Consider the following 26,068-nt stretch of genomic DNA (forward strand, 5'->3'; position numbering starts at 1 on the left):
ATTACATCTTTGAATAGAAACATATCTGCAATATGCATGTATTAGTAAAACTTATCACTGTTTTAGTGTTAACATTTTTCTCTGCATTGCATGTGAAGCATAGCTAGATATTCTCAGTGCACCAGCTTTTTAAATACTGCAGCTGCTCAGAGCATCAGTGGGTCTTGTATCATGTCAGCAATTACCAAATTGAGTTATTACCATACTATAAAAAGCACCTTAGGCTCTCTGAGCAAGTGCTCTGTTTAAAATGCTAGTGCACAGTGAATACTTAATACATTTTTGAAACAGCTATAGCTTTTATTAGAAGCATTTTTGCTAATACAGATATATTACAAAAATGCTTCAATTAAAAACTGAAATGCATTTATGTTAATTAACCTTGTTTGTATAGATAACCGCTAAGGGATACTTGTATAGGGTACTTAGTTACCAGGTACTGGGTGCCACTGTCTGGGCTGTTGAAATGTCGGCAGCTCTGCGGGAATCTGCTGAGCAACACCTTGATAAGACTCTGATACCACTGGACGCTCATGGACAGGAGAAAATCCTAACAGAGAGAGAGAGAGAGAGAGAGAGAGGGAATGTTAGAAGAGCTTATGCACAAATCCAGCGGAATCCGCCTACAATAAACAAACTCATTCATACAACAGCTTTTTACTGATTATTGCTTATAATGTGACAAACGGGACAATAAACAAACTCATTCATACAACAGCCTTTTACTGATTATTGCTTATAATGTGACAAACGGGACAATAAACAAACTCATTCATACAACAGCCTTTTACTGATTATTGCTTATAATGTGACAAACGGGACAATAAACAAACTCAATCATACAACAGCCTTCTACTGATTATTGCTTATAATGTGACAAACGGGACAATAAACAAACTCATTCATACAACAGCTTTTTACTGATTATTGCTTATAATGTGACAAACGGGACAATAAACAAACTCATTCATACAACAGCTTTTTACTGATTATTGCTTATAATGTGACAAACGGGACAATAAACAAACTCATTAATACAACAGCTTTTTACTGATTATTGCTTATAATGTGACAAACGGGACAATAAACAAACTCATTCATACAACAGCCTTCTACTGATTATTGCTTATAATGTGACAAACGGGACAATAAACAAACTCATTCATACAACAGCTTTTTACTGATTATTGCTTATAATGTGACAAACGGGACAATAAACAAACTCATTCATACAACAGCTTTTTACTGATTATTGCTTATAATGTGACAAACGGGACAATAAACAAACATTCATACAACAGCTTTTTACTGATTATTGCTTATAATGTGACAAACGGGACAATAAACAAACTCATTCATACAACAGCCTTCTACTGATTATTGCTTATAATGTGACAAACGGGACAATAAACAAACTCATTCATACAACAGCTTTTTACTGATTATTGCTTATAATGTGACAAACGGGACAATAAACAAACTCATACAACAGCCTTTTATTGCTTATAATGTGACAAACGGGACAATAAACAAACTCATTCATACAATAGCTTTTTACTGATTATTGCTTATAATGTGACAAACGGGACAATAAACAAACTCATTTATACAACAGCTTTTTACTGATTATTGCTTATAATGTGACAAACGGGACAATAAACAAACTCATTACTACAAAAGCCTTTTACTGATTATTGCTTATAATGTGACAAACGGGACAATAAACAAACTCATTCATACAACAGCTTTTACTGATTATTGCTTATAATGTGACAAACGGGACAATAAACAAACTCATTCATACAACAGCCATTTACTGATTATTGCTTATAATGTGACAAACGGGACAATAAACAAACTCATTCATACAACAGCTTTTTACTGATTATTGCTTATAATGTGACAAACGGGACAATAAACAAACTCATTAATACAACAGCTTTTTACTGATTATTGCTTATAATGTGACAAACGGGACAATAAACAAACTCATTCATACAACAGCCTTCTACTGATTATTGCTTATAATGTGACAAACGGGACAATAAACAAACTCATTCATACAACAGCTTTTTACTGATTATTGCTTATAATGTGACAAACGGGACAATAAACAAACTCATTCATACAACAGCTTTTTACTGATTATTGCTTATAATGTGACAAACGGGACAATAAACAAACATTCATACAACAGCTTTTTACTGATTATTGCTTATAATGTGACAAACGGGACAATAAACAAACTCATTCATACAACAGCCTTCTACTGATTATTGCTTATAATGTGACAAACGGGACAATAAACAAACTCATTCATACAACAGCTTTTTACTGATTATTGCTTATAATGTGACAAACGGGACAATAAACAAACTCATTCATACAACAGCCTTTTATTGCTTATAATGTGACAAACGGGACAATAAACAAACTCATTTATACAATAGCTTTTTACTGATTATTGCTTATAATGTGACAAACGGGACAATAAACAAACTCATTCATACAACAGCTTTTTACTGATTATTGCTTATAATGTGACAAACGGGACAATAAACAAACTCATTCATAAAACAGCCTTCTACTGATTATTGCTTATAATGTGACAAACGGGACAATAAACAAACTCATTCATACAACAGCTTTTACTGATTATTGCTTATAATGTGACAAACGGGACAATAAACAAACTCATTCATACAACAGCTTTTTACTGATTATTGCTTATAATGTGACAAACGGGACAATAAACAAACTCATTCATACAACAGCCTTCTACTGATTATTGCTTTTAATGTGACAAACGGGACAATAAACAAACTCATTCATACAACAGCTTTTTACTGATTATTGCTTATAATGTGACAAACGGGACAATAAACAAACTCATTCATACAACAGCTTTTTACTGATTATTGCTTATAATGTGACAAACGGGACAATAAACAAACTCATTCATACAACAGCTTTTTACTGATTATTGCTTATAATGTGACAAACGGGACGATAAACAAACTCATTCATACAACAGCCTTCTACTGATTATTGCTTATAATGTGACAAACGGGACAATAAACAAACTCATTCATACAACAGCTTTTTACTGATTATTGCTTATAATGTGACAAACGGGACAATAAACAAACTCATTCATACAACAGCCTTTTACTGATTATTGCTTATAATGTGACAAACGGGACAATAAACAAACTCATTCATACAATAGCTTTTTACTGATTATTGCTTATAATGTGACAAACGGGACAATAAACAAACTCATTTATACAACAGCTTTTTACTGATTATTGCTTATAATGTGACAAACGGGACAATAAACAAACTCATTACTACAAAAGCCTTTTACTGATTATTGCTTATAATGTGACAAACGGGACAATAAACAAACTCATTCATACAACAGCTTTTTACTGATTATTGCTTATAATGTGACAAACGGGACAATAAACAAACTCATTCATACAACAGCTTTTACTGATTATTGCTTATAATGTGACAAACGGGACAATAAACAAACTCATTCATACAACAGCCTTTTACTGATTATTGCTTATAATGTGACAAACGGGACAATAAACAAACTCATTCATACAACAGCTTTTTACTGATTATTGCTTATAATGTGACAAACGGGACAATAAACAAACTCATTCATGCAATAGCTTTTTACTGATTATTGCTTATAATGTGACAAACGGGACAATAAACAAACTCATTCATACAACAGCCTTCTACTGATTATTGCTTATAATGTGACAAAAGGGACAATAAACAAACTCATTCATACAACAGCTTTTTACTGATTATTGCTTATAATGTGACAAACGGGACAATAAACAAACTCATTCATACAACAGCTTTTTACTGATTATTGCTTATAATGTGACAAACGGGACAATAAACAAACTCATTCATACAACAGCTTTTTACTGATTATTGCTTATAATGTGACAAACGGGACAATAAACAAACTTATTCATACAACAGCTTTTTACTGATTATTGCTTATAATGTGACAAACGGGACAATAAACAAACTCATTCATACAACAGCTTTTTACTGATTATTGCTTATAATGTGACAAACGGGACAATAAACAAACTCATTCATACAACAGCTTTTTACTGATTATTGCTTATAATGTGACAAACGGGACAATAAACAAACTCATTCATACAACAGCCTTCTACTGATTATTGCTTATAATGTGACAAACGGGACAATAAACAAACTCATTCATACAACAGCCTTTTACTGATTATTGCTTATAATGTGACAAACGGGACAATAAACAAACTCATTCATACAACAGCTTTTTACTGATTATTGCTTATAATGTGACAAACGGGACAATAAACAAACTCATTCATACAACAGCTTTTTACTGATTATTGCTTATAATGTGACAAACGGGACAATAAACAAACTCATTCATACAACAGCTTTTTACTGATTATTGCTTATAATGTGACAAACGGGACAATAAACAAACTCATTCATACAACAGCTTTTTACTGATTATTGCTTATAATGTGACAAACGGGACAATAAACAAACTCATTCATACAACAGCCTTCTACTGATTATTGCTTATAATGTGACAAACGGGACAATAAACAAACTCATTCATACAACAGCCTTCTACTGATTATTGCTTATAATGTGACAAACGGGACAATAAACAAACTCATTAATACAACAGCTTTTTACTGATTATTGCTTATAATGTGACAAACGGGACAATAAACAAACTCATTAATACAACAGCTTTTTACTGATTATTGCTTATAATGTGACAAACGGGACAATAAACAAACTCATTCATACAACAGCTTTTTACTGATTATTGCTTATAATGTGACAAACGGGACAATAAACAAACTCATTCATACAACAGCTTTTTACTGATTATTGCTTATAATGTGACAAACGGGACAATAAACAAACTCATTCATACAACAGCTTTTTACTGATTATTGCTTATAATGTGACAAACAGGACAATAAACAAACTCATTCATACAATAGCTTTTTACTGATTATTGCTTATAATGTGACAAACGGGACAATAAACAAACTCATTCATACAACAGCTTTTTACTGATTATTGCTTATAATGTGACAAACTGGACAATAAACAAACTCATTCATACAACAGATTTTTACTGATTATTGCTTATAATGTGACAAACGGGACAATAAACAAACTCATTCATACAACAGCCTTCTACTGATTATTGCTTATAATGTGACAAACTGGACAATAAACAAACTCATTCATACAACAGCTTTTTACTGATTATTGCTTATAATGTGACAAACGGGACAATAAACAAACTCATTCATACAACAGCTTTTTACTGATTATTGCTTATAATGTGACAAACGGGACAATAAACAAACTCATTAATACAAAAGCCTTTTACTGATTATTGCTTATAATGTGACAAACGGGACAATAAACAAACTCATTCATACAACAGCTTTTTACTGATTATTGCTTATAATGTGACAAACGGGACAATAAACAAACTCATTCATACAACAGCTTTTTACTGATTATTGCTTATAATGTGACAAACGGGACAATAAACAAACTCATTCATACAACAGCTTTTTACTGATTATTGCTTATAATGTGACAAACGGGACAATAAACAAACTCATTCATACAACAGCCTTCTACTGATTATTGCTTATAATGTGACAAACGGGACAATAAACAAACTCATTCATACAACAGCTTTTTACAGATTATTGCTTATAATGTGACAAATGGGACGATAAACAAACTCATTAATACAACAGCTTTTTACTGATTATTGCTTATAATGTGACAAACGGGACAATAAACAAACTCATTCATACAACAGCCTTCTACTGATTATTGCACATTTTTAAAGGGACAATAAACAATTTTTGTTCTTCATGATTCAGACCGTACACAATTCTAAAAAAACTTTGCAATTTACTTTTATTATCAGATTTGCTTTGTTCACTTGGTATTCTTTGTTGAAGAGATACCTAGGTAGGTAGTGACCGCATGGCTGGAGCACTATATGGCAGGAGTAGGTGCTGCATTCTAGTGCTATTGCAAATGTATAAAATTCTTAAAAAAACAAATGCCATATAGTTCTGCTGACACGAAAACACTCTTAAGCTTAACTCCCTGTTTTGTTTTTCATATAAAAACATAATTTATGTAAGAACTTACCTGATAAATTCATTTCTTTCATATTGGCAAGAGTCCATGAGCTAGTGACGTATGGGATATACATTCCTACCAGGAGGGGCAAAGTTTCCCAAACCTCAAAATGCCTATAAATACACCCCCCACCACACCCACAATTCAGTTTAACGAATAGCCAAGAAGTGGGGTGATAAGAAAGGAGCGAAAGCATCAAAATAAGGAATTGGAATAATTGTGCTTTATACAAAAAAATCATAACCACCACAAAATGGTGGGCCTCATGGACTCTTGCTAATATGAAAGAAATGAATTTATCAGGTAAGTTCTTACATAAATTATGTTTTCTTTCATGTAATTAGCAAGAGTCCATGAGCTAGTGACGTATGGGATAGCAGATACCCAAGATGTGGTACTTCCACGCAAGAGTCACTAGAGAGGGAGGGATAAAATAAAGACAGCCAATTCCACTGAAAAATAATCCACAACCCAAATCAAAAGTTTTAATCTTAATAATGAAAAAAACTGAAATTATAAGCAGAAGAATCAAACTGAAACAGCTGCCTGGAGTACTTTTCTACCAAAAACTGCTTCAGAAGAAGAGAAAACATCAAAATGGTAGAATTTAGTAAAAGTATGCAAAGAAGACCAAGTTGCTGCTTTGCAAATCTGATCAACAGAAGTTTCATTCTTAAAAGCCCAGGAAGTAGAAACTGACCTAGTAGAATGAGCCGTAATCCTTTGAGGCGGGGATTTACCCGACTCCACATAAGCATGATGAATCAAAGACTTTAACCAAGACGCCAAAGAAATGGCAGAAGCTTTCTGACCTTTCCTGGAACCAGAAAAGATAACAAATAGACTAGAAGTCTTTCTAAAATCATTAGTAGCTTCAACATAATATTTTAAAGCTCTTACTACATCCAAAGAATGTAAAGATTTCTCCAGAGAATTCTTAGGATTCGGACACAATGAAGGGACAACAATTTCTCTACTAATGTTGTTAGAATTCACAACCTTAGGTAAAAATTGAAATGAAGTCCGCAACACCGCCTTATCCTGATGAAAAATCAGAAAAGGAGATTCAAAAGAAAGAGCAGATAACTCAGAAACTCTTCTAGCAGAAGAGATGGCCAAAAGGAACAAAACTTTCCAAGAAAGTAATTTAATATCCAGAGAATGCATAGGTTCAAACGGAGGAGCTTGTAAAGCCCTCAGAACCAAATTAAGACTCCAAGGAGGAGAGATTGACTTAATGACAGGTTTGATACGAACCAAAGACTGTACAAAACAATGAATATCAGGAAGATTAGCAATCTTTCTGTGAAAAAGAACAGAAAGAGAAGATTTGTCATTTCAAGGATCTTGCAGACAAACCTTTATCCAAACCATCCTGAAGAAACTGTAAAATTCTAGGAATTCTAAAAGAATGCCAGGAGAATTTATGAGAAGAACACCAAGAAATCTAAGTCTTCCAGACTCGATAATAAATCTTCCTAGACACAGATTTACGAGCCTGTAACATAGTATTAATTACTGAGTCAGAGAAACCTCTATGACTAAGAATCAAGCGTTCAATTTCCATACCTTCAAATTTAATGATTTGAGATCCTGATGGAAAAATGGGCCTTGAGATAGAAGGTCTGGTCTTAACGGAAGTGTCCAAGGTTGGCAACTGGCCATCCGAATGAGATCCGCATACCAAAACCTGTGAGGCCATGCTGGAGCCACCAGCAGTACAAACGAACATTCCATTAGAATTTTGGAAATCACCTTTGGAAGAAGAACTAGAGGCGGAAAGATAACAGAATTTATGTTTTCCTGATAAATTTCTTTCTCCTACGGTGTGTCCGGTCCACGGCTTCATCCTTACTTGCGGGATATTCTCTTCCCCTACAGGAAATGGCAAAGAGAGCACACAGCAAAAGCTGTCCATATAGCCCCCCCTCTGGCTCCGCCCCCCAGTCATTCGACCGACGGTTAGGAGAAAAGGAGAAACTATAGGGTGCCGTGATGACTGTAGTGTACAGAAATAAAAATTTTAAACCTGACTAAAAGCCAGGGCGGGCCGTGGACCGGACACACCGTAGGAGAAAGAAATTTATCAGGTAAACATAAATTCTGTTTTCTCCTACATTGGTGTGTCCGGTCCACGGCTTCATCCTTACTTGTGGGAACCAATACCAAAGCTTTAGGACACGGATGAAGGGAGGGAACAAGTCAGGTAACCTAAACGGAAGGCACCACAGCTTGCAAAACCTTTCTCCCAAAAACAGCCTCCGAAGAAGCATAAGTATCGAATTTGTAAAATTTGGCAAAAGTATGCAGAGAAGACCAAGTTGCTGCCTTACAGATCTGTTCAACAGAAGCCTCGTTCTTGATGGCCCATGTGGAAACCACAGCTCTAGTAGAGTGAGCTGTAATTTGTTCAGGAGGCTGCCGTCCGGCAGTCTCATAAGCCAATCGGATGATGCTTTTCAGCCAAAAGGAAAGAGAGGTAGCAGTAGCTTTCTGCCCTCTCCTCTTACCAGAATAAACGACAAACAAGGATGATGTCTGTCTGAAATCCTTTGTTGCTTCTAAATAGAATTTTAAAGCACGGACCAGATCTAGGTTGTGTAACAAACGTTCCTTCTTCGAAACTGGATTCGGACACAAAGAAGGAACAACTATTTCCTGGTTAATATTCCTGTTGGAAACCACTTTTGGAAGAAAACCAGGCTTGGTACGTACAACTACCTTATCTGTATGGAATACCAGATAGGGTGAAGTACACTGCAAAGCAGACAATTCAGAAACTCTTCTAGCAGAAGAAATAGCAACCAAAAACAGAACTTTCCAAGATAGTAACTTAATATCTATGGAATGTAAGGGTTCAAACGGAACCCCTTGAAGAACTGAAAGAACTAAGTTTAGACTCCATGGAGGAGTTATAGGTCTGTAGACAGGCTTGATTCTGACTAACGCCTGTACAAATGCCTGTACATCTGACACGGCTGCCAGACGTTTGTGTCCTTTTAAAGAACTAGCTGACAAACCTTTATCCAAACCCTCTTGGAGAAAGGAAAGTATCCTAGGAATTTTAATTTTACTCCAAGAGAATCCCTTGGATTCGCACCAACGGATATATTTTTGCCATATCTTATGGTAAATTTTCCTAGTCACAGGTTTTCTGGCTTGAACCAGAGTATCTATAACCGAATCTGAAAACCCACGCTTAGATAGAATCAAGCATTCAATTTCCAAGCAGTCAGTTGCGGAGAGACTAGATTTGGATGTTCGAATGGACCTTGTACTAGAAGATCCTGCCTCAAAGGTAGCTTCCATGGTGGAGCCGATGACATATTCACCAGGTCTGCATACCAAGTCCTGCGTGGCCATGCAGGAGCTATTAGAATCACTGAGGCCTTCTCCTGTTTGATCCTGGCTACAAGCCTGGGAAGGAGAGGAAACGGTGGAAACACATAAGCCAGATTGAACGACCAGGGCGCCACCAATGCATCCACTAGTGTCGCCTTGGGATCCCTGGATCTGGACCCGTAGCGAGGAACCTTGGAGTTCTGACGAGACGCCATCAGATCCATATCTGGAGTGCCCCATAGTTGAGTTAACTGGGCAAAGACCTCCGGGTGAAGTTCCCACTCCCCCGGATGGAAAGTCTGCCGACTCAAATAATCCGCCTCCCAGTTGTCTACTTCTGGGATGTGAATTGCAGATAGATGGCAGGAGTGATCCTCCGACCATTTGATGATCTTGGATACCTCTCTCATCGCCAAGGAACTCTTTGTTCCCCCCTGATGATTGATGTACGCTACAGTCGTCATGTTGTCCGACTGAAATCTTATGAATCTGGCCTTCGCTAGTTGAGGCCAAGCCAGAAGCGCATTGAATATCGCTCTCAGTTCCAAAATGTTTATCGGGAGAAGAGACTCTTCCCGAGACCATAGAGCCTGAGCTTTCAGAGAGTCCCAGACCGCGCCCCAGCCTAAGAGACTGGCGTCGGTCGTGACAATGACCCACTCTGGTCTGCGGAAACTCATTCCCTGAGACAGGTGATCCTGAGTCAACCACCAGAGGAGTGAGTCTCTGGTTACCTGGTCTACTTGAATCTGGGGAGACAAGTCTGCATAATCCCCATTCCACTGTTTGAGCATGCACAGTTGCAATGGTCTTAAATGAATTCGAGCAAAAGGAACCACGTCCATTGCTGCAACCATTAGTCCTATTACTTCCATGCACTGAGCTATGGAAGGCTGAGGAATAGATTGAAGAACTCGACAAGCGTTTAGAAGCTTTAACTTTCTGACCTTTGTCAGAAAAATCTTCATTTCCACAGAATCTATTATTGTTCCCAGAAAAGGAACCCTTGTGGACGGGGACAGGGAACTCTTTTCTATGTTCACCTTCCACCCGTGAGACCTGAGAAAGGCTAAAACAATGTCTGTATGAGCCCTTGCTTTGGAAAGGGACGACGCTTGGATTAGAATGTCGTCTAGGTAAGGTGCTACAGCAATGCCCCTCGGCCTTAGGACCGCTAGAAGGGACCCTAGCACCTTTGTGAAAATTTTGGGAGCAGTGGCTAAACCGAACGGAAGAGCCACGAACTGGTAATGTTTGTCCATAAAGGCGAACCTCAGGAACTGATGATGATCTTTGTGGATAGGAATATGCAGGTACGCATCCATTAAGTCCACGGTAGTCATATATTGACCCTCCTGGATTGTTGGTAAAATCGTCCGAATGGTTTCCATTTTGAATGATGGAACTGAGGAATTTGTTTAGAATTTTTAAATCCAGAATTGGCCTGAAAGTTCCCTCTTTTTTGGGAACTACAAACAGGTTTGAATAAAAACCCAGAACTTGTTCCGCTGTTGGAACTGGGTTTATCACTCCCATTTTTAATAGGTCTCCTACGCAATGTAAGAATGCCTGTCTCTTTATCTGGTCTGAAGATAAGCGAGACATGTGGAACCTTCCCCTTGGAGGAAGTTCCTTGAACTCTAGAAGATACCCCTGAGAGACTATTTCTAGTGCCCAAGGATCCGGAAAATCTCTTGCCCAAGCCTGAGCAAAGAGAGAAAGTCTGCCCCTACTAGATCCGGTCCCGGATCGGGGGCTACCCTTTCATGCTGTCTTGATAGCAGCAGCAGGCTTCTTGGCCTGTTTACCCTTGTTCCAGCCTTGCAATGGTTTCCATGCTGGTTTAGGCTGGGAAGCGTTACCCTCTTGTCTAGAGGCTGCAGAGTTAGAAGCCGGTCCGTTCCTGAAATTGCGAAAGGAACGAAAATTAGATTTGTTCTTAGCCTTGAAAGGCCTATCCTGTGGGAGGGCATGGCCCTTTCCCCCAGTGATGTCTGAAATAATCTCCTTCAATTCTGGCCCGAAAAGGGTCTTACCCTTGAAAGGAATATTAAGTAATTTTGTTTTGGACGACACATCCGCCGACCAAGATTTTAGCCAAAGCGCCCTGCGCGGCACTATTGCAAAACCTGAGTTTTTCGCCGCTAATTTTGCCAATTGAAAAGCGGCATCCAAAATAAAGGAATTAGCCAACTTTAGTGCGTGAATTCTGTCCATGACTTCATCATATGGAGTCTCCTTTTGGAGCGAACTTTCTAGTTCCTCGAACCAAAAAGACGCCGCCGTGGTGACAGGAATAATGCACGAAATTGGTTGAAGAAGGAAACCTTGCTGAACAAAAATCTTTTTAAGCAATCCTTCCAATTTTTTATCCATAGGATCTTTGAAAGCGCAACTGTCCTCTATAGGAATAGTTGTGCACTTTGCTAACGTTGAAACTGCCCCCTCTACCTTAGGGACCGTTTGCCATGCGTCCCTTCTGGGGTCGACAATGGGGAACATTTTCTTAAATATAGGAGGTGGAACAAAAGGTACACCTGGCTTCTCCCACTCCTTAGTCACTATGTCCGCGACCCTCTTGGGTATCGGAAAAGCATCAGCGTGCACTGGGACCTCTAAGAATTTGTCCATTTTGCACAACTTCTCTGGAATTACCAAAGAATCACAATCATCAAGAGTAGCTAGCACCTCCTTAAGCAGGGCGCGGAGATGTTCTAGCTTAAATTTAAATGCCACGATATCTGGTTCTGCCTGCTGAGAAATTTTTCCTGAATCAGAAATTTCTCCCTCAGACAGACCCTCCCTCACTGCCAACTCAGATTGATGTGAGGGTATAACAGATAAATTATCGTCAGCGCCTACTTGCTCATCCTCTGTATTTAAAACTGAGCAATCACGCTTTCTGGGAAATGCTGGCAGTTTGGATAAGAGAGCTGCTATAGAATTATCCATTACTGCTGTTAATTGCTGCATAGTAACAAGCATTGGCACGCTAGATGTACTAGGTATCGCCTGCGCGGGCAAAACTGGTGTTGACACAGAAGGAGAGGATGATGAACTATCCCCACTACCTTCATTAGAAGAATCATCTTGGGCAACCTTATTAAATGTGACAGTACTGTCCTTACTTTGTTTGGACGCCATGGCACAATTTGCCACCTTGGCCTCCATACACACAGAACATATGCTATCTGAAGGTACAGACATGTTAGACAGATTTAGGCAGGCTATTAATGCAATAAAAACAATTTTAAACAAAACCGTTACTGTCTCTTTAAATAATAAAAAGAGCACACTTTATTTCTGAATGTTCAAAAAACTATCAAAGAAATATCCGATCTTTCTGAAATTTACACCCCAGTGTCTTAATGCTTTGAAAGTATTGCACACCAAATTTCAAGTTTCTAATAGTTCAATTTACCGGTTTTAAACACACTACAATCCCTGCCACAGACTTTGCTGCAGCTTTTACCTTCCTTAGGGGTGATTCACCACAGAATTAAGCCTCCCTGAGTCCTTTTCTCAGCCACAGGACCCTCTCACATGAAGCTGCATGCACTGCCTCTGGAAGTAACTGCGCAACTGAGGCGCGAAAATGAGGCCTCCTCCCTCTGCATACCAGAGTGAAGGGGCCTTTCTGACTAGATTAGGTGTCTAAACAACTGCCAGGCGCAAATAAACGTTCCCAAAAGTGTTTCAAAGTTCACAAAACACTCCAATTGTCATATAATATGATAAAAAACTAATCGATTTAGCCCACAATAGTGTCAACCAGCATAGAGCCCAATTTATAAGCCTTAATTCTGTTACTGAGTCTAAGAAAATGGCTTACCGGTCCCATAAGGGAAAACTGACAGTCTTCTAGCATTACTGGGTCTTGTTAGAAAAGAGACTGGTCATACCTGAAGCAGATAAGTCTGCAAACTGTTCCCCCCAACTGAAGTTCTCTGGTTTCAACAGTCCTGCGTGGGAACAGCAATGGATTTTAGTTACTGGTGCTAAAATCATACTCCTCTTTTAACAGAAATCTTCATCACTTTCTGTTGTAGAGTAAATAGTACAAACCGGCACTATTTTAAAATAACAAACTCTTGATAGAAGAAATAAAACTACAACTAACACCACAAACTCTTTACCATCCCCGTGGAGATGCTACTTGTTCAGAGCGGCAAAGAGAATGACTGGGGGGCGGAGCCAGAGGGGGGGGCTATATGGACAGCTTTTGCTGTGTGCTCTCTTTGCCATTTCCTGTAGGGGAAGAGAATATCCCACAAGTAAGGATGAAGCCGTGGACCAGACACACCAATGTAGGAGAAATAGGCAGGATGATAATTCCAAGGAAGTGACAACACGTCCACTGCTTCCGCCTGAGGATCCCTGGATCTGGACAGATACCTGGGAAGTTTCTTGTTTAGATGAGAGGCCATCAGATCTATTTCTGGAAGTCCCCAGATTTGAACAATCTGAAGAAATACCTCTGGGTGAAGAGACCATTCGCCCGGATGTAACGTCTGGCGACTGAGATAATCCGCTTCCCAATTGTCTACACCTGGGATGTGAACCGCAGAGATTAGACAGGAGCTGGATTCCGCCCATACAAGTATCTGAGATACTTCTTTCATAGCTAGAGGACTGTGAGTCCCACCTTGATGATTGACATACGCCACGATTGTGACATTGTCTGTCTGAAAACAAATAAACGATTCTCTCTTCAGAAGAGGCCAGAACTGAAGAGCTCTGAAAATCGCAGAGTTCCAAAATGTTGATTGGTAATCTCGCCTCCTGAGATTCCCAAACCCCCTGCGCAGTCAGAGATCCCCATACAGCTCCCCAACCTGAAAGACTCGCAACTGTTGAGATCACAGTCCAGGTTGGACGAACAAAAGAGGCCCCTTGAATTAGACAATGGTGATTCAACCACCAAGTCAGAGAAGATCGAACATTGGGATTTAAGGATATTATTTGTGATATCTTTGTATAATCCCTGCAAAGGGGATCGCGTCCAATGCAGCAGTCATGAGATCTAGAATTTCCATGCACAAAGCTACCGAAGGGAACGATTGAGACTGAAGGTTTCGACAGGCTGAAACCAACTTCAGACGTCTCTTTTCTGTTAGAGACAAAGTCATGGACACTGAATCTATTTGAAAGCCCAAAAAGGTTACCTTTGTCTGAGGAATCAAAGAACTCTTTGGTAAATTGATCCTCCAACCATGTCTTTGAAGAAACGACACAAGTTGATTCGTATGAGATTCTGCAGAATGTAAAGACTGAGCAAGTACCAAGATATCGTCCAAATAAGGAAATACCGCAATACCCTGTTCTCTGATTACAGAGAGAAGGGCACCGAGAACCTTTGAAAAGATCCTTGGAGCTGTTGCTAGGCCAAACGGAAGGGCAACAAACTGGTAATGCTTGTCTAGAAAAGAGAATCTCAGAAACTGATAGTGATCTGGATTAATTGGAATATGAAGATATGCATCCTGTAAATCTATTGTGGACATATAATGCCCTTGCTGTACAAAAGGCAGAATAGTCCTTATAGTCACCATTTTGAATGTTGGTATCCTTACATAACGATTCAATATTTTTAGATCCAGAACTGGTCTGAAGGAATTCTCCTTCTTTGGTACAATGAATAGATTTGAGTAAAACCCCAGACCCCGTTCCAGAACTGGAACTGGCACAATTACCCCAGCCAACTCTAGATCTGAAACACATTTCAGAAATGCCTGAGCCTTTACTGGGTTTACTGGAATGCGAGAGAGAAAAAATCTTCTCACAGGTGGTCTTACCTTGAAACCTATTCTGTACCCTTGTGAAACAATGTTCTGAATCCAAAGACTGTGAATCGAATTGATCCAAATATCTTTGAAAAATCGTAACCTGCCCCCTACCAGCTGAGCTGGAATGAGGGCCGCACCTTCATGCGGATTTTGGAGCTGGTTTTGACTTTCTAAAAGGCTTGGATTGATTCCAGACTGGAGAAGGTTTCCAAACGGAAAGCGTTCCTTTAGGGGAAGGGTCAGGCTTCTGTTCCTTATTCTGACGAAAGTAACGAAAACGATTAGCAGCCCTGAATTTACCTTTAGATTTTTTGTCCTGAGGCAAAAAGGTTCCTTTCCCCCCAGTTACAGTGGAAATAATAGAATCCAACTGTGAACCAAATAATTTATTACCTTGGAAAGAAAGAGAAAGCAAGGTTGACTTAGAAGTCATATCTGCATTCCAAGATTTAAGCCATAAAGCTCTTCTAGCTAAAATAGCTAAAGGCATATACCTGACATCAATTCTAATGATATCAAAAATGGCATCACAAATAAAGTTATTAGCATGTTGAAGAAGTTTAACAATGCTATAAGCATTATGGTCTGACACTTGTTGCGCTAAAGCCTCCAACCAAAAAGTGGAAGCTGCAGCAACATCAGCCAAAGAAATAGCAGGTCTAAGAAGATTACCTGAACATAAATAAGCTCTCCTTAGAAAGGATTCAAGCTTCCTATCTAAAGGATCCTTAAAGGAAGTACTATCCGCCGAAGGAATAGTAGTACGTTTAGCAAGAGTAGAGATAGCCCCATCAACTTTGGGGATTTTTTCCCAAAACTCTAATCTATCAGATGGCACAGTGTACAATTTCTTAAACCTTTGAGAAGGAGTAAATGAAGTACCCAGACTATTCCATTCCCTGGAAATTACTTCTGAAATAGCATCAGGAACTGGAAAAACTTCTGGAATAACTACATGAGGTTTGAAAACCGAATTTAAACGCTTAGTAGATTTAGTATCAAGAGGACTAGACTCCTCCATATCTAATGCAATTAATACTTCTTTAAGTAAAGAACTAATAAACTCCATCTTAAATAAAAATGAAGATTTATCAGTGTCAATATCTGAAGCAGAATTTTCTGAACCAGATAGATCCTCATCAGAAACAGATAAGTCAGAATGATGGCGGTCATTTAAAAATTCATCTGAAATATGAGAAGTTTTAAAAGACCTTTTACGTTTACTGGAAGGAGGTATAACAGACAGAGCCTTCCTAATAGATTTAGGAACAAATTCTTTTACATTAACAGGGACATCCTGAACATTAGATGTTGAAGGAACAACAACAGGTAATGGATTATTACTAATGGAAATACAATCTGCATTAGAAAGTTTATCATGACAGATATCACAAACTACAGCCGGAGGAACAGATACCAAAAGTTTACAACAAATGCACTTAACTTTGGTAGAACCAGCATCAGGCAACGTCTTTCCAGAAGTAGATCCTGATCCAGGGTCAGGTTGAGACATCTTGCAATATGTAATAGAAAAAACAACATATAAAGCAAAATTATCAAATTCCTTAAATGACAGTTTCAGGAATGGGAAAAAATGCCAAATGAACAAGCCTCTAGCAACCAGAAGCAATGAAAAAAGAGACTGAAATAATGTGAAAAAAAGGTGGAGACAAGAGTGACGCCCACATTTTTTTGGCGCCAAGAATAACACCCACATTATTGGCGCCAAGTACAACGCCCATATTTTTTGCCGCCAAGTATGACGCCACATCCTCTGACGTTGAAACCGACGCCCACATTTTTTGGCGCAAAAAAAGTCTGAATACACAAGTGTCAAAAAAAATGACGTAACTACAAACAACTTCCGGCGTCAACTACGATGCCGGAAATGACAACATTTTGCACCAAAAATGACGCAATAAAATGAAGCATTTTCTGCCCCCACGAGCCTAACAGCCTGCAGGGAAAAATAGTCAATTTGAAAATTTTCAAGGTAAGAAAAAAATATTTATTCATATGCATTATCCCAAATAATGAAACGGACAGTCTGAATGAAGGAATACTGATTATCCTGAATCATGGCAAATATAAGTTTAAAGACATATATTTAGAACTTTACATATAAAGTGCCCAACCATAGCTTAGAGTGTCACAAAAATTAAGATTTACTTACCCCCGGACACTCATCTACATATAGTAGATAGCCAAACCAGTACTGAAACGAGAATCAGTAGAGGTAATGGTATATAAGAGTATATTGTTGATCTGAAAAGGGAGGTAGGAGAAGAAATCTCTACGACCGATAACAGAGAACCTATGAAATAGATCCCCTAGAGGAAGACCATTGTATTCAAATAGGCAATACTCTCTTCACATCCCTCTGACATTCACTGCACTCTGAGAGGAAAACCGGGCTCCAGCCTGCTGCAAAGCGCATATCAACGTGGAATCTAGCACAAACTTACTTCACCACCTCAATGGGAGGAAAAGTTTGTAAAATTGAATTGTGGGTGTGGTGAGGGGTGTATTTATAGGCATTTTGAGGTTTGGGAAATTTTGCCCCTCCTGGTAGGAATGTATATCCCATACGTCACTAGCTCATGGACTCTTGCTAATTACATGAAAGAAAGAGCAGATAATTCAGAAACTCTTCTAGCAGAAGAGATAGCCAAAAGAAACAATACTTTCCAAGAAAGTAACTTAATATCCAGAGAATGCATAGGCTCAAACGGAGGAGCCTGTAAAGCTCTCAAAACCAAATTAAGACTCCAAGGAGGAGAGATTGACTTAATGACAGGCTTGATACGAACCAAAGCCTGTACAAAACAATGAATGTCAGGAAGATTAGCAATTTTTCTGTGAAACAGAACATAAAGAGCAGAGATTTGTCCTTTCAAGGAACTTGCGGACAAAACCTTTATCCAAACCATCCTGAAGAAACTGTAAAATTCTAGGAATTCTAAAAGAATGCCAAGAGAACTTATGAGAGGAACACCATGAAATGTAAGTCTTCCAAACTCGGTAATAAATCTTTCTAGACACAGATTTACGAGCCTGCAACATAGTATTGATCACTGAGTCAGAGAAACCTCTATGACTAAGCACTAAGCGTTCAATCTCCATACCTTCAAATTTAATGATTTGAGATCCTGATGGAAAAACGGACCTTGAGATAGAAGGTCTGACCTTAACAGAAGTGGCCAAGGTTGGCAACTGGACATCCGAACAAGATCCGCATACCAAAACCTGTGTGGCCATGCTGGAGCCACCAGCAGTACAAACAAACGTTCCATTATGATTTTGGAAATCACTCTTGGAAGAAGAACTAAAGGCGGAAAGATATAAGCAGGTTGATAATTCCAAGGAAGTGACAACGCATCCACTGCTTCCGCCTGAGGATCCCTGGATCTGGACAGATACCTGGGAAGTTTCCTGTTTAGATGAGAAGCCATAAGATCTATTTCTAGAAGCCCCCATATCTGAACAATCTGAAGAAACACCTCTGGGTGAAGAGACCATTCTCCCGGATGTAAAGTCTGGTGACTGAGATAATCCGCTTCCCAATTGTCTATACCTGGGATATGAACTGCAGAGATTAGACAGGAGCTGGGTTCCGCCCATGCAAGTATCCGAGATACTTCTTTCATAGCCTGAGGACTGCGAGTCCCACCTTGATGATTGACATATGCCACGGTTGTGACATTGTCTGTCTGAAAACAAATAAACGATTCTCTCTTCAGAAGAAGCCAGAACTGAAGAGCTCTGAAAATCACACAGAGTTCCAAAATATTGATTGGTAATCTCGCCTCTTGAGATTTCCAAACCCTCTGTGCTGTCAGAGATCCCCAGACAGCTCCCCAACCTGAAAGACTTGCATCTGTTGAAATCACAGTCCAGGTTGGACGAACAAAAGAGGCCCCTTGAACTAAACGGTGGTAATTTAACCACCAAGTCAGAGATAATCGAGTATTGGGATTTAAGGATATCAATTGTGATATCTTTGTATAATCCCTGCACCAAAGGTTCAGCATAAAAAGCTGAAGAGGTCTCATGTGAAAACGAGCAAAGGGGATCGCGTCCGATGCTGCAGTCATGAGACCTAAAACCTCCACGCACATAGCTACTGAAGGGAATGACTGAGACTGAAGGTTCCGACAAGCTGAAACCAATTTCAGACGTCTTTTGTCTGTTAGAGACAAAGTCATGGATACTGAATCTATTTGGAATCCCAAAAAGGTTACCCTTGTCTGAGGAATCAAGGAACTTTTTGGTAAATTGATCCTCCAACCATGTTTTTGAAGAAACAACACGAGTTGATTTGTGTGGGATTCTGCAGAATGTAAAGACTGAGCAAGTACCAAGATATCGTCCAAATAAGGAAACACCGCAATACCCTCCTCTCTGATTACAGAGAGAAGGGCACCGAGAACCTTTGAGAAGATCCTTGGAGCTGTTGCTAGGCCAAAAGGAAGAGCAACAAACTGGTAATGCTTGTCTAGAAAAGAGAATCTCAGGAACTGATAGTGATCTGGATGAATTGGAATATGAAGATATGCATCCTGTAAGTCTATTGTGGACATATAATGCCCTTGCTGAACAAAAGGCCTAATAGTCCTTATAGTCACCATTTTGAATGTTGGTATCCTTACATAACGATTCAAAATTTTTAGATCCAGAACTGGTCTGAAAGAATTTTCTTTCTTTGGTACAATGAACAGATTTGAATAAAACCCCAGACCCCGTTCCAGATATGGAACTGGCACAATTACCCCAGATGACTCCAGGTTTGAAACACATTTCAGAAAAGCCTGAGCCTTTACTGGGTTTATAGGAATGCGTGAGAGAAAGAACCTTCTCACAGGCGGTCTTACCTTGAAACCTATTCTGTACCCTTGAGAAACAATGTTCTGAATCCAATGATTTTGAATTGAACTGATCCAAACATCTTTGAAAAATCGTAATCTGCCCCCTACCAGCTGTGCTGGAATGAGGGCCGCACCTTCATGCGTACTTGGGGGCTGGTTTAGATTTTTTAAAAGGCTTGGATTTATTCCAGACTGGAGAAGGCTTCCAATTGGAAACCATTCCTTTAGGGGAAGGGTCAAGCTTCTGTTCCTTATTCTGACGAAAGGAACGAAAACGGTTAGCAGCCCTAGATTTACCCTTAGATTTTTTTATCCTGAGGCAAAAAAACTCCCTTCCCCCCCCAGTGACAGTTGAAATAATAGAATCCAACTGAGAACCAAATCATTTATTACCTTGGAAAGAAAGAGATCGCAATGTTGACTTAGAAGTCATATCAGCATTCCAAGATTTAAGCCATAAAGCTCTTCTAGCTAAAATAGCTAAAGACATATACCTGACATCAATTCTAATGATATCAAAAAACATAATTTATGCTTACCTGATAAATTTATTTCTCTTGTAGTGTATCCAGTCCACGGATCATCCATTACTTATGGGATATTAACTCCTCCCCAACAGGAAGTGCAAGAGGATTCACCCAGCAGAGCTGCTATATAGCTCCTCCCCTAACTGCCATTACCAGTCATTCGACCGAAAACATGCAAAGAAAGGAAAACCATAGGGTGCAGTGGTGATTGTAGTTTAATGGAAAAATTACCTGCCTTAAAGTGACAGGGCGGGCCGTGGACTGGATACACTACAAGAGAAATAAATTTATCAGGTAAGCATAAATTATGTTTTCTCTTGTTAAGTGTATCCAGTCCACGGATCATCCATTACTTATGGGATACCAATACCAAAGCTAAAGTACACGGATGACGGGAGGGACAGGCAGGCTCTTTATACAGAAGGAACCACTGCCTGAAGAACCTTTCTCCCAAAAACAGCCTCCGAAGAAGCAAAAGTGTCAAATTTGTAAAATTTGGAAAAAGTATGAAGAGAAGACCAAGGTGCAGCCTTGCAAATCTGTTCAACAGAAGCCTCATTCTTAAAGGCCCAAGTGGAAGCCACAGCTCTAGTAGAATGTGCTGTAATTCTTTCAGGAGGCTGCTGTCCAGCAGTCTCATAGGCTAACCGTATTATGCTACGAAGCCAAAAGGAGAGAGAGGTAGCCGAAGCTTTTTGACCTCTCCTCTGACCAGAATAAACGACAAACAGGGAAGACGTTTGTCGAAAATCCTTAGTTGCCTGTAGATAAAATTTCAGGGCACGGACTACATCTAGATTGTGTAGCAGACGTTCCTTTTTCGAAGAAGGATTAGGACACAAAGATGGAACAACAATCTCTTGATTGATATTCCTGTTAGTGACCACCTTAGGTAGGAACCCAGGTTTAGTACGCAGAACTACCTTGTCTGAATGAAAAATCAGATAAGGAGAATCACAATGTAAGGCAGATAACTCAGAGACTCTTCGAGCCGAGGAAATCGCCATTAAAAACAGAACTTTCCAAGATAACAACTTGATATCAATGGAATGAAGGGGTTCAAACGGAACCCCCTGTAAAACATTAAGAACTAAGTTCAAACTCCATGGTGGAGCAACAGTTTTAAACACAGGCTTGATCCTAGCTAAAGCCTGACAAAAAGCTTGAACGTCCGGAACTTCTGACAGACGTTTGTGTAAAAGAATGGACAGAGCTGAAATCTGTCCCTTTAAGGAACTAGCGGATAAACCCTTTTCTAAACCTTCTTGTAGAAAAGACAATATCCTCGGAATCCTAACCTTACTCCATGAGTAACTCTTGGATTCGCACCAATATAAGTATTTGCGCCATATCTTATGGTAAATCTTTCTGGTAACAGGCTTCCTAGCCTGTATTAAGGTATCAATAACTGACTCAGAAAAACCACGTTTTGATAAAATCAAGCGTTCAATTTCCAAGCAGTCAGCTTCAGAGAAATTAGATTTTGATGTTTGAAGGGACCCTGGATCAGAAGGTCCTGTTTCAGAGGTAGCGACCAAGGTGGACAGGATGACATGTCCACTAGATCTGCATACCAAGTCCTGCGTGGCCATGCAGGCGCTATTAGAATCACTGATGCTCTCTCCTGTTTGATTCTGGCAATCAATCGAGGAAGCATCGGGAAGGGTGGAAACACATAAGCCATCCCGAAGGTCCAAGGTGCTGTCAAAGCATCTATCAGAACCGGTCCCGGATCCCTGGATCTGGACCCGTAACGAGGAAGCTTGGCGTTCTGTCGAGACGCCATGAGATCTATCTCTGGTTTGCCCCAACGTCGAAGTATTTGGGCAAAGACCTCCGGATGAAGTTCCCACTCCCCCGGATGAAAAGTCTGACGACTTAAGAAATCCGCCTCCCAGTTCTCCACTCCCGGGATGTGGATTGCTGACAGGTGGCAAGAGTGAGACTCTGCCCAGCGAATTATCTTTGATACTTCCATCATTGCTAGGGAGCTTCTTGTCCCTCCCTGATGGTTGATGTAAGCTACAGTCGTGATGTTGTCCGACTGAAACCTGATGAACCCCCGAGTTGTTAACTGGGGCCAAGCCAGAAGGGCATTGAGAACTGCTCTCAATTCCAGAATGTTTATTGGTAGGAGACTCTCCTCCTGATTCCATTGTCCCTGAGCCTTCAGAGAATTCCAGACAGCGCTCCAACCTAGTAGGCTGGCGTCTGTTGTTACAATTGTCCAGTCCGGCCTGCTGAATGGCATCCCCCTGGACAGATGTGGCCGAGAAAGCCACCATAGAAGAGAATTTCTGGTCTCTTGATCCAGATTCAGAGTAGGGGACAAGTCTGAGTAATCCCCATTCCACTGACTTAGCATGCACAATTGCAGCGGTCTGAGATGTAGGCGTGCAAAGGGTACTATGTCCATTGCTGCTACCATTAAGCCGATCACCTCCATGCATTGAGCTACTGACGGGTGTTGAATGGAATGAAGGACACGGCATGCATTTTGAAGCTTTGTTAACCTGTCTTCTGTCAGGTAAATCTTCATTTCTACAGAATCTATAAGAGTACCCAAGAAGGGAACTCTTGTGAGTGGAAAGAGAGAACTCTTCTTTTCGTTCACCTTCCATCCATGCGACCTTAGAAATGCCAGTACTAACTCTGTATGAGACTTGGCAGTTTGAAAGCTTGAAGCTTGTATCAGAATGTCGTCTAGGTACGGAGCTACCGCAATTCCTCGCGGTCTTAGTACCGCCAGAAGAGCACCCAGAACCTTTGTGAAGATTCTCGGAGCCGTAGCCAATCCGAATGGAAGAGCTACAAACTGGTAATGCCTGTCTAGAAAGGCAAACCTTAGATACCGGTAATGATCTTTGTGAATCGGTATGTGAAGGTAAGCATCCTTTAAATCCACTGTGGTCATGTACTGACCCTTTTGGATCATGGGTAAAATTGTCCGAATAGTTTCCATTTTGAACGATGGAACTCTTAGGAATTTGTTTAGGATCTTTAAATCCAAGATTGGCCTGAAAGTTCCCTCTTTTTTGGGAACCACAAACAGATTTGAGTGAAACCCTTGTCCTTGTGCCGACCGCGGAACCGGATGGATCACTCCCATTAATAAAAGATCTTGTACGTAGCGTAGAAACGCCTCTTTCTTTATTTGGTTTGTTGACAACCTTGACAGATGAAATCTCCCTCTTGGGGGAGAGAATTTGAAGTCTAGAAGGTATCCCTGAGATATGATCTCTAACGCCCAGGGATCCTGGACATCTCTTGCCCAAGCCTGGGCGAAGAGAGAAAGTCTGCCCCCCACTAGATCCGTTCCCGGATCGGGGGCCCTCGATTCATGCTGTCTTAGGGGCAGCAGCAGGTTTCCTGGCCTGCTTGCCCTTGTTCCAGGACTGGTTAGGTCTCCAGCCTTGTCTGTAGCGAGCAACAGCTCCTTCCTGTTTTGGTGCAGAGGAAGTTGATGCTGCTCCTGCTTTGAAATTACGAAAGGAACGAAAATTAGACTGTCTAGCCTTAGGTTTGGCTCTGTCTTGAGGCAGGGCATGGCCTTTACCTCCTGTAATGTCAGCGATAATTTCTTTCAACCCGGGCCCGAATAAGGTCTGCCCTTTGAAAGGTATATTAAGCAATTTAGATTTAGAAGTAACGTCAGCTGACCAGGATTTTAGCCACAGTGCTCTGCGTGCCTGAATGGCGAATCCGGAATTCTTAGCCGTAAGTTTAGTTAAATGTACTACGGCATCTGAAATTAATGAGTTAGCTAACTTAAGGGCTTTAAGCTTGTGTGTAATCTCATCTAATGGAGCTGATTCAAGTGTCTCTTCCAGAGACTCAAACCAAAATGCTGCTGCAGCCGTGACAGGCGCAATGCATGCAAGAGGTTGCAATATAAAACCTTGTTGAACAAACATTTTCTTAAGGTAACCCTCTAACTTTTTATCCATTGGATCTGAAAAGGCACAGCTATCCTCCACCGGGATAGTGGTACGCTTAGCTAAAGTAGAAACTGCTCCCTCCACCTTAGGGACCGTTTGCCATAAGTCCCGTGTGGTGGCGTCTATTGGAAACATCTTTCTAAATATCGGAGGGGGTGAGAACGGCACACCGGGTCTATCCCACTCCTTAGTAACAATTTCAGTAAGTCTCTTAGGTATAGGAAAAACGTCAGTACTCGCCGGTACCGCAAAATATTTATCCAACCTACACATTTTCTCTGGTATTGCAACTGTGTTACAATCATTCAGAGCCGCTAACACCTCCCCTAGTAATACACAGAGGTTTTCCAGCTTAAATTTAAAATTTGAAATATCTGAATCCAGTTTGTTTGGATCAGAACCGTCACCCGCAGAATGAAGCTCTCCGTCCTCATGTTCTGCAAATTGTGACGCAGTGTCTGACATGGCCCTAATATTATCAGCGCACTCTGTTCTCACCCCAGAGTGATCACGCTTACCTCTTAGTTCTGGTAATTTAGCCAAAACTTCAGTCATAACAGTAGCCATATCCTGTAATGTGATTTGTAATGGCCGCCCAGATGTACTCGGCGCTACAATATCACGCACCTCCCGAGCGGGAGATGCAGGTACTGACACGTGAGGCGAGTTAGTCGGCATAACTCTCCCCTCGTTGTTTGGTGAAATATGTTCAATTTGTACAGATTGACTTTTATTTAAAGTAGCATCAATACAGTTAGTACATAAATTTCTATTGGGCTCCACTTTGGCTTTAGCACATATAGCACAGATATCTTCCTCTGAATCAGACATGTTTAACACACTAGCAAATAAACTAGCAACTTGGAAATACTTTTCAAGTAATTTACTATAATATGAAAACGTACTGTGCCTATAAGAAGCACAGAAAAAGTTATGACAGTTGAAAATTAATAAACTGAAAAGTTATAGCATCAAATCTTTGTAAAAAACACAATTTTAGCAAAGGATTGCTCCCATTAGCAAAGGATAACTAACCCTGATAGCAGAAAAAAAATACAGAAATAAACGTTTTTTTATCACAGTCAACTACAATCTCACAGCTCTGCTGTGAGTGATTACCTCCCTCAAAACAAGTTTTGAAGACCCCTGAGTTCTGTAGAGATGAACCGGATCATGCAGGGAAGACAATAAACTTCTGACTGAATTTTTTGATGCGTAGCAAAAGCACCAAAAAAGGCCCCTCCCCCTCACACATAACAGTGAGAGAGATCAGTAAACTGTCATAAATTAAATAAAACGACTGCCAAGTGGAAAAAAATAGTGCCCAAAACATTTTTTCACCCAGTACCTCAGAAAATTAAACGATTTTACATGCCAGCAAAAAA

At 39.9% G+C, this 26,068-nt stretch overlaps 1 protein-coding gene across 5 annotated transcripts in view; it reads right to left on the minus strand.

Moving 5' to 3' along the window:
- The window catches only part of SZT2 (SZT2 subunit of KICSTOR complex), a 482,374-nt gene that overhangs the window by 35,901 nt on the left and 420,405 nt on the right, over positions 1-26,068 (minus strand). For all 5 annotated transcript variants that reach the window (XM_053693604.1, XM_053693601.1, XM_053693602.1 and 2 more), the window contains one exon: positions 434-550. In XM_053693604.1, coding sequence (XP_053549579.1) covers positions 434-550 — 117 coding nt within the window. The remainder of the gene's footprint in view (positions 1-433; positions 551-26,068) is intronic.

The sequence above is a fragment of the Bombina bombina genome, chromosome 10, assembly GCF_027579735.1.
Source record: "Bombina bombina isolate aBomBom1 chromosome 10, aBomBom1.pri, whole genome shotgun sequence".
Lineage (NCBI taxonomy): Eukaryota > Metazoa > Chordata > Amphibia > Anura > Bombinatoridae > Bombina > Bombina bombina.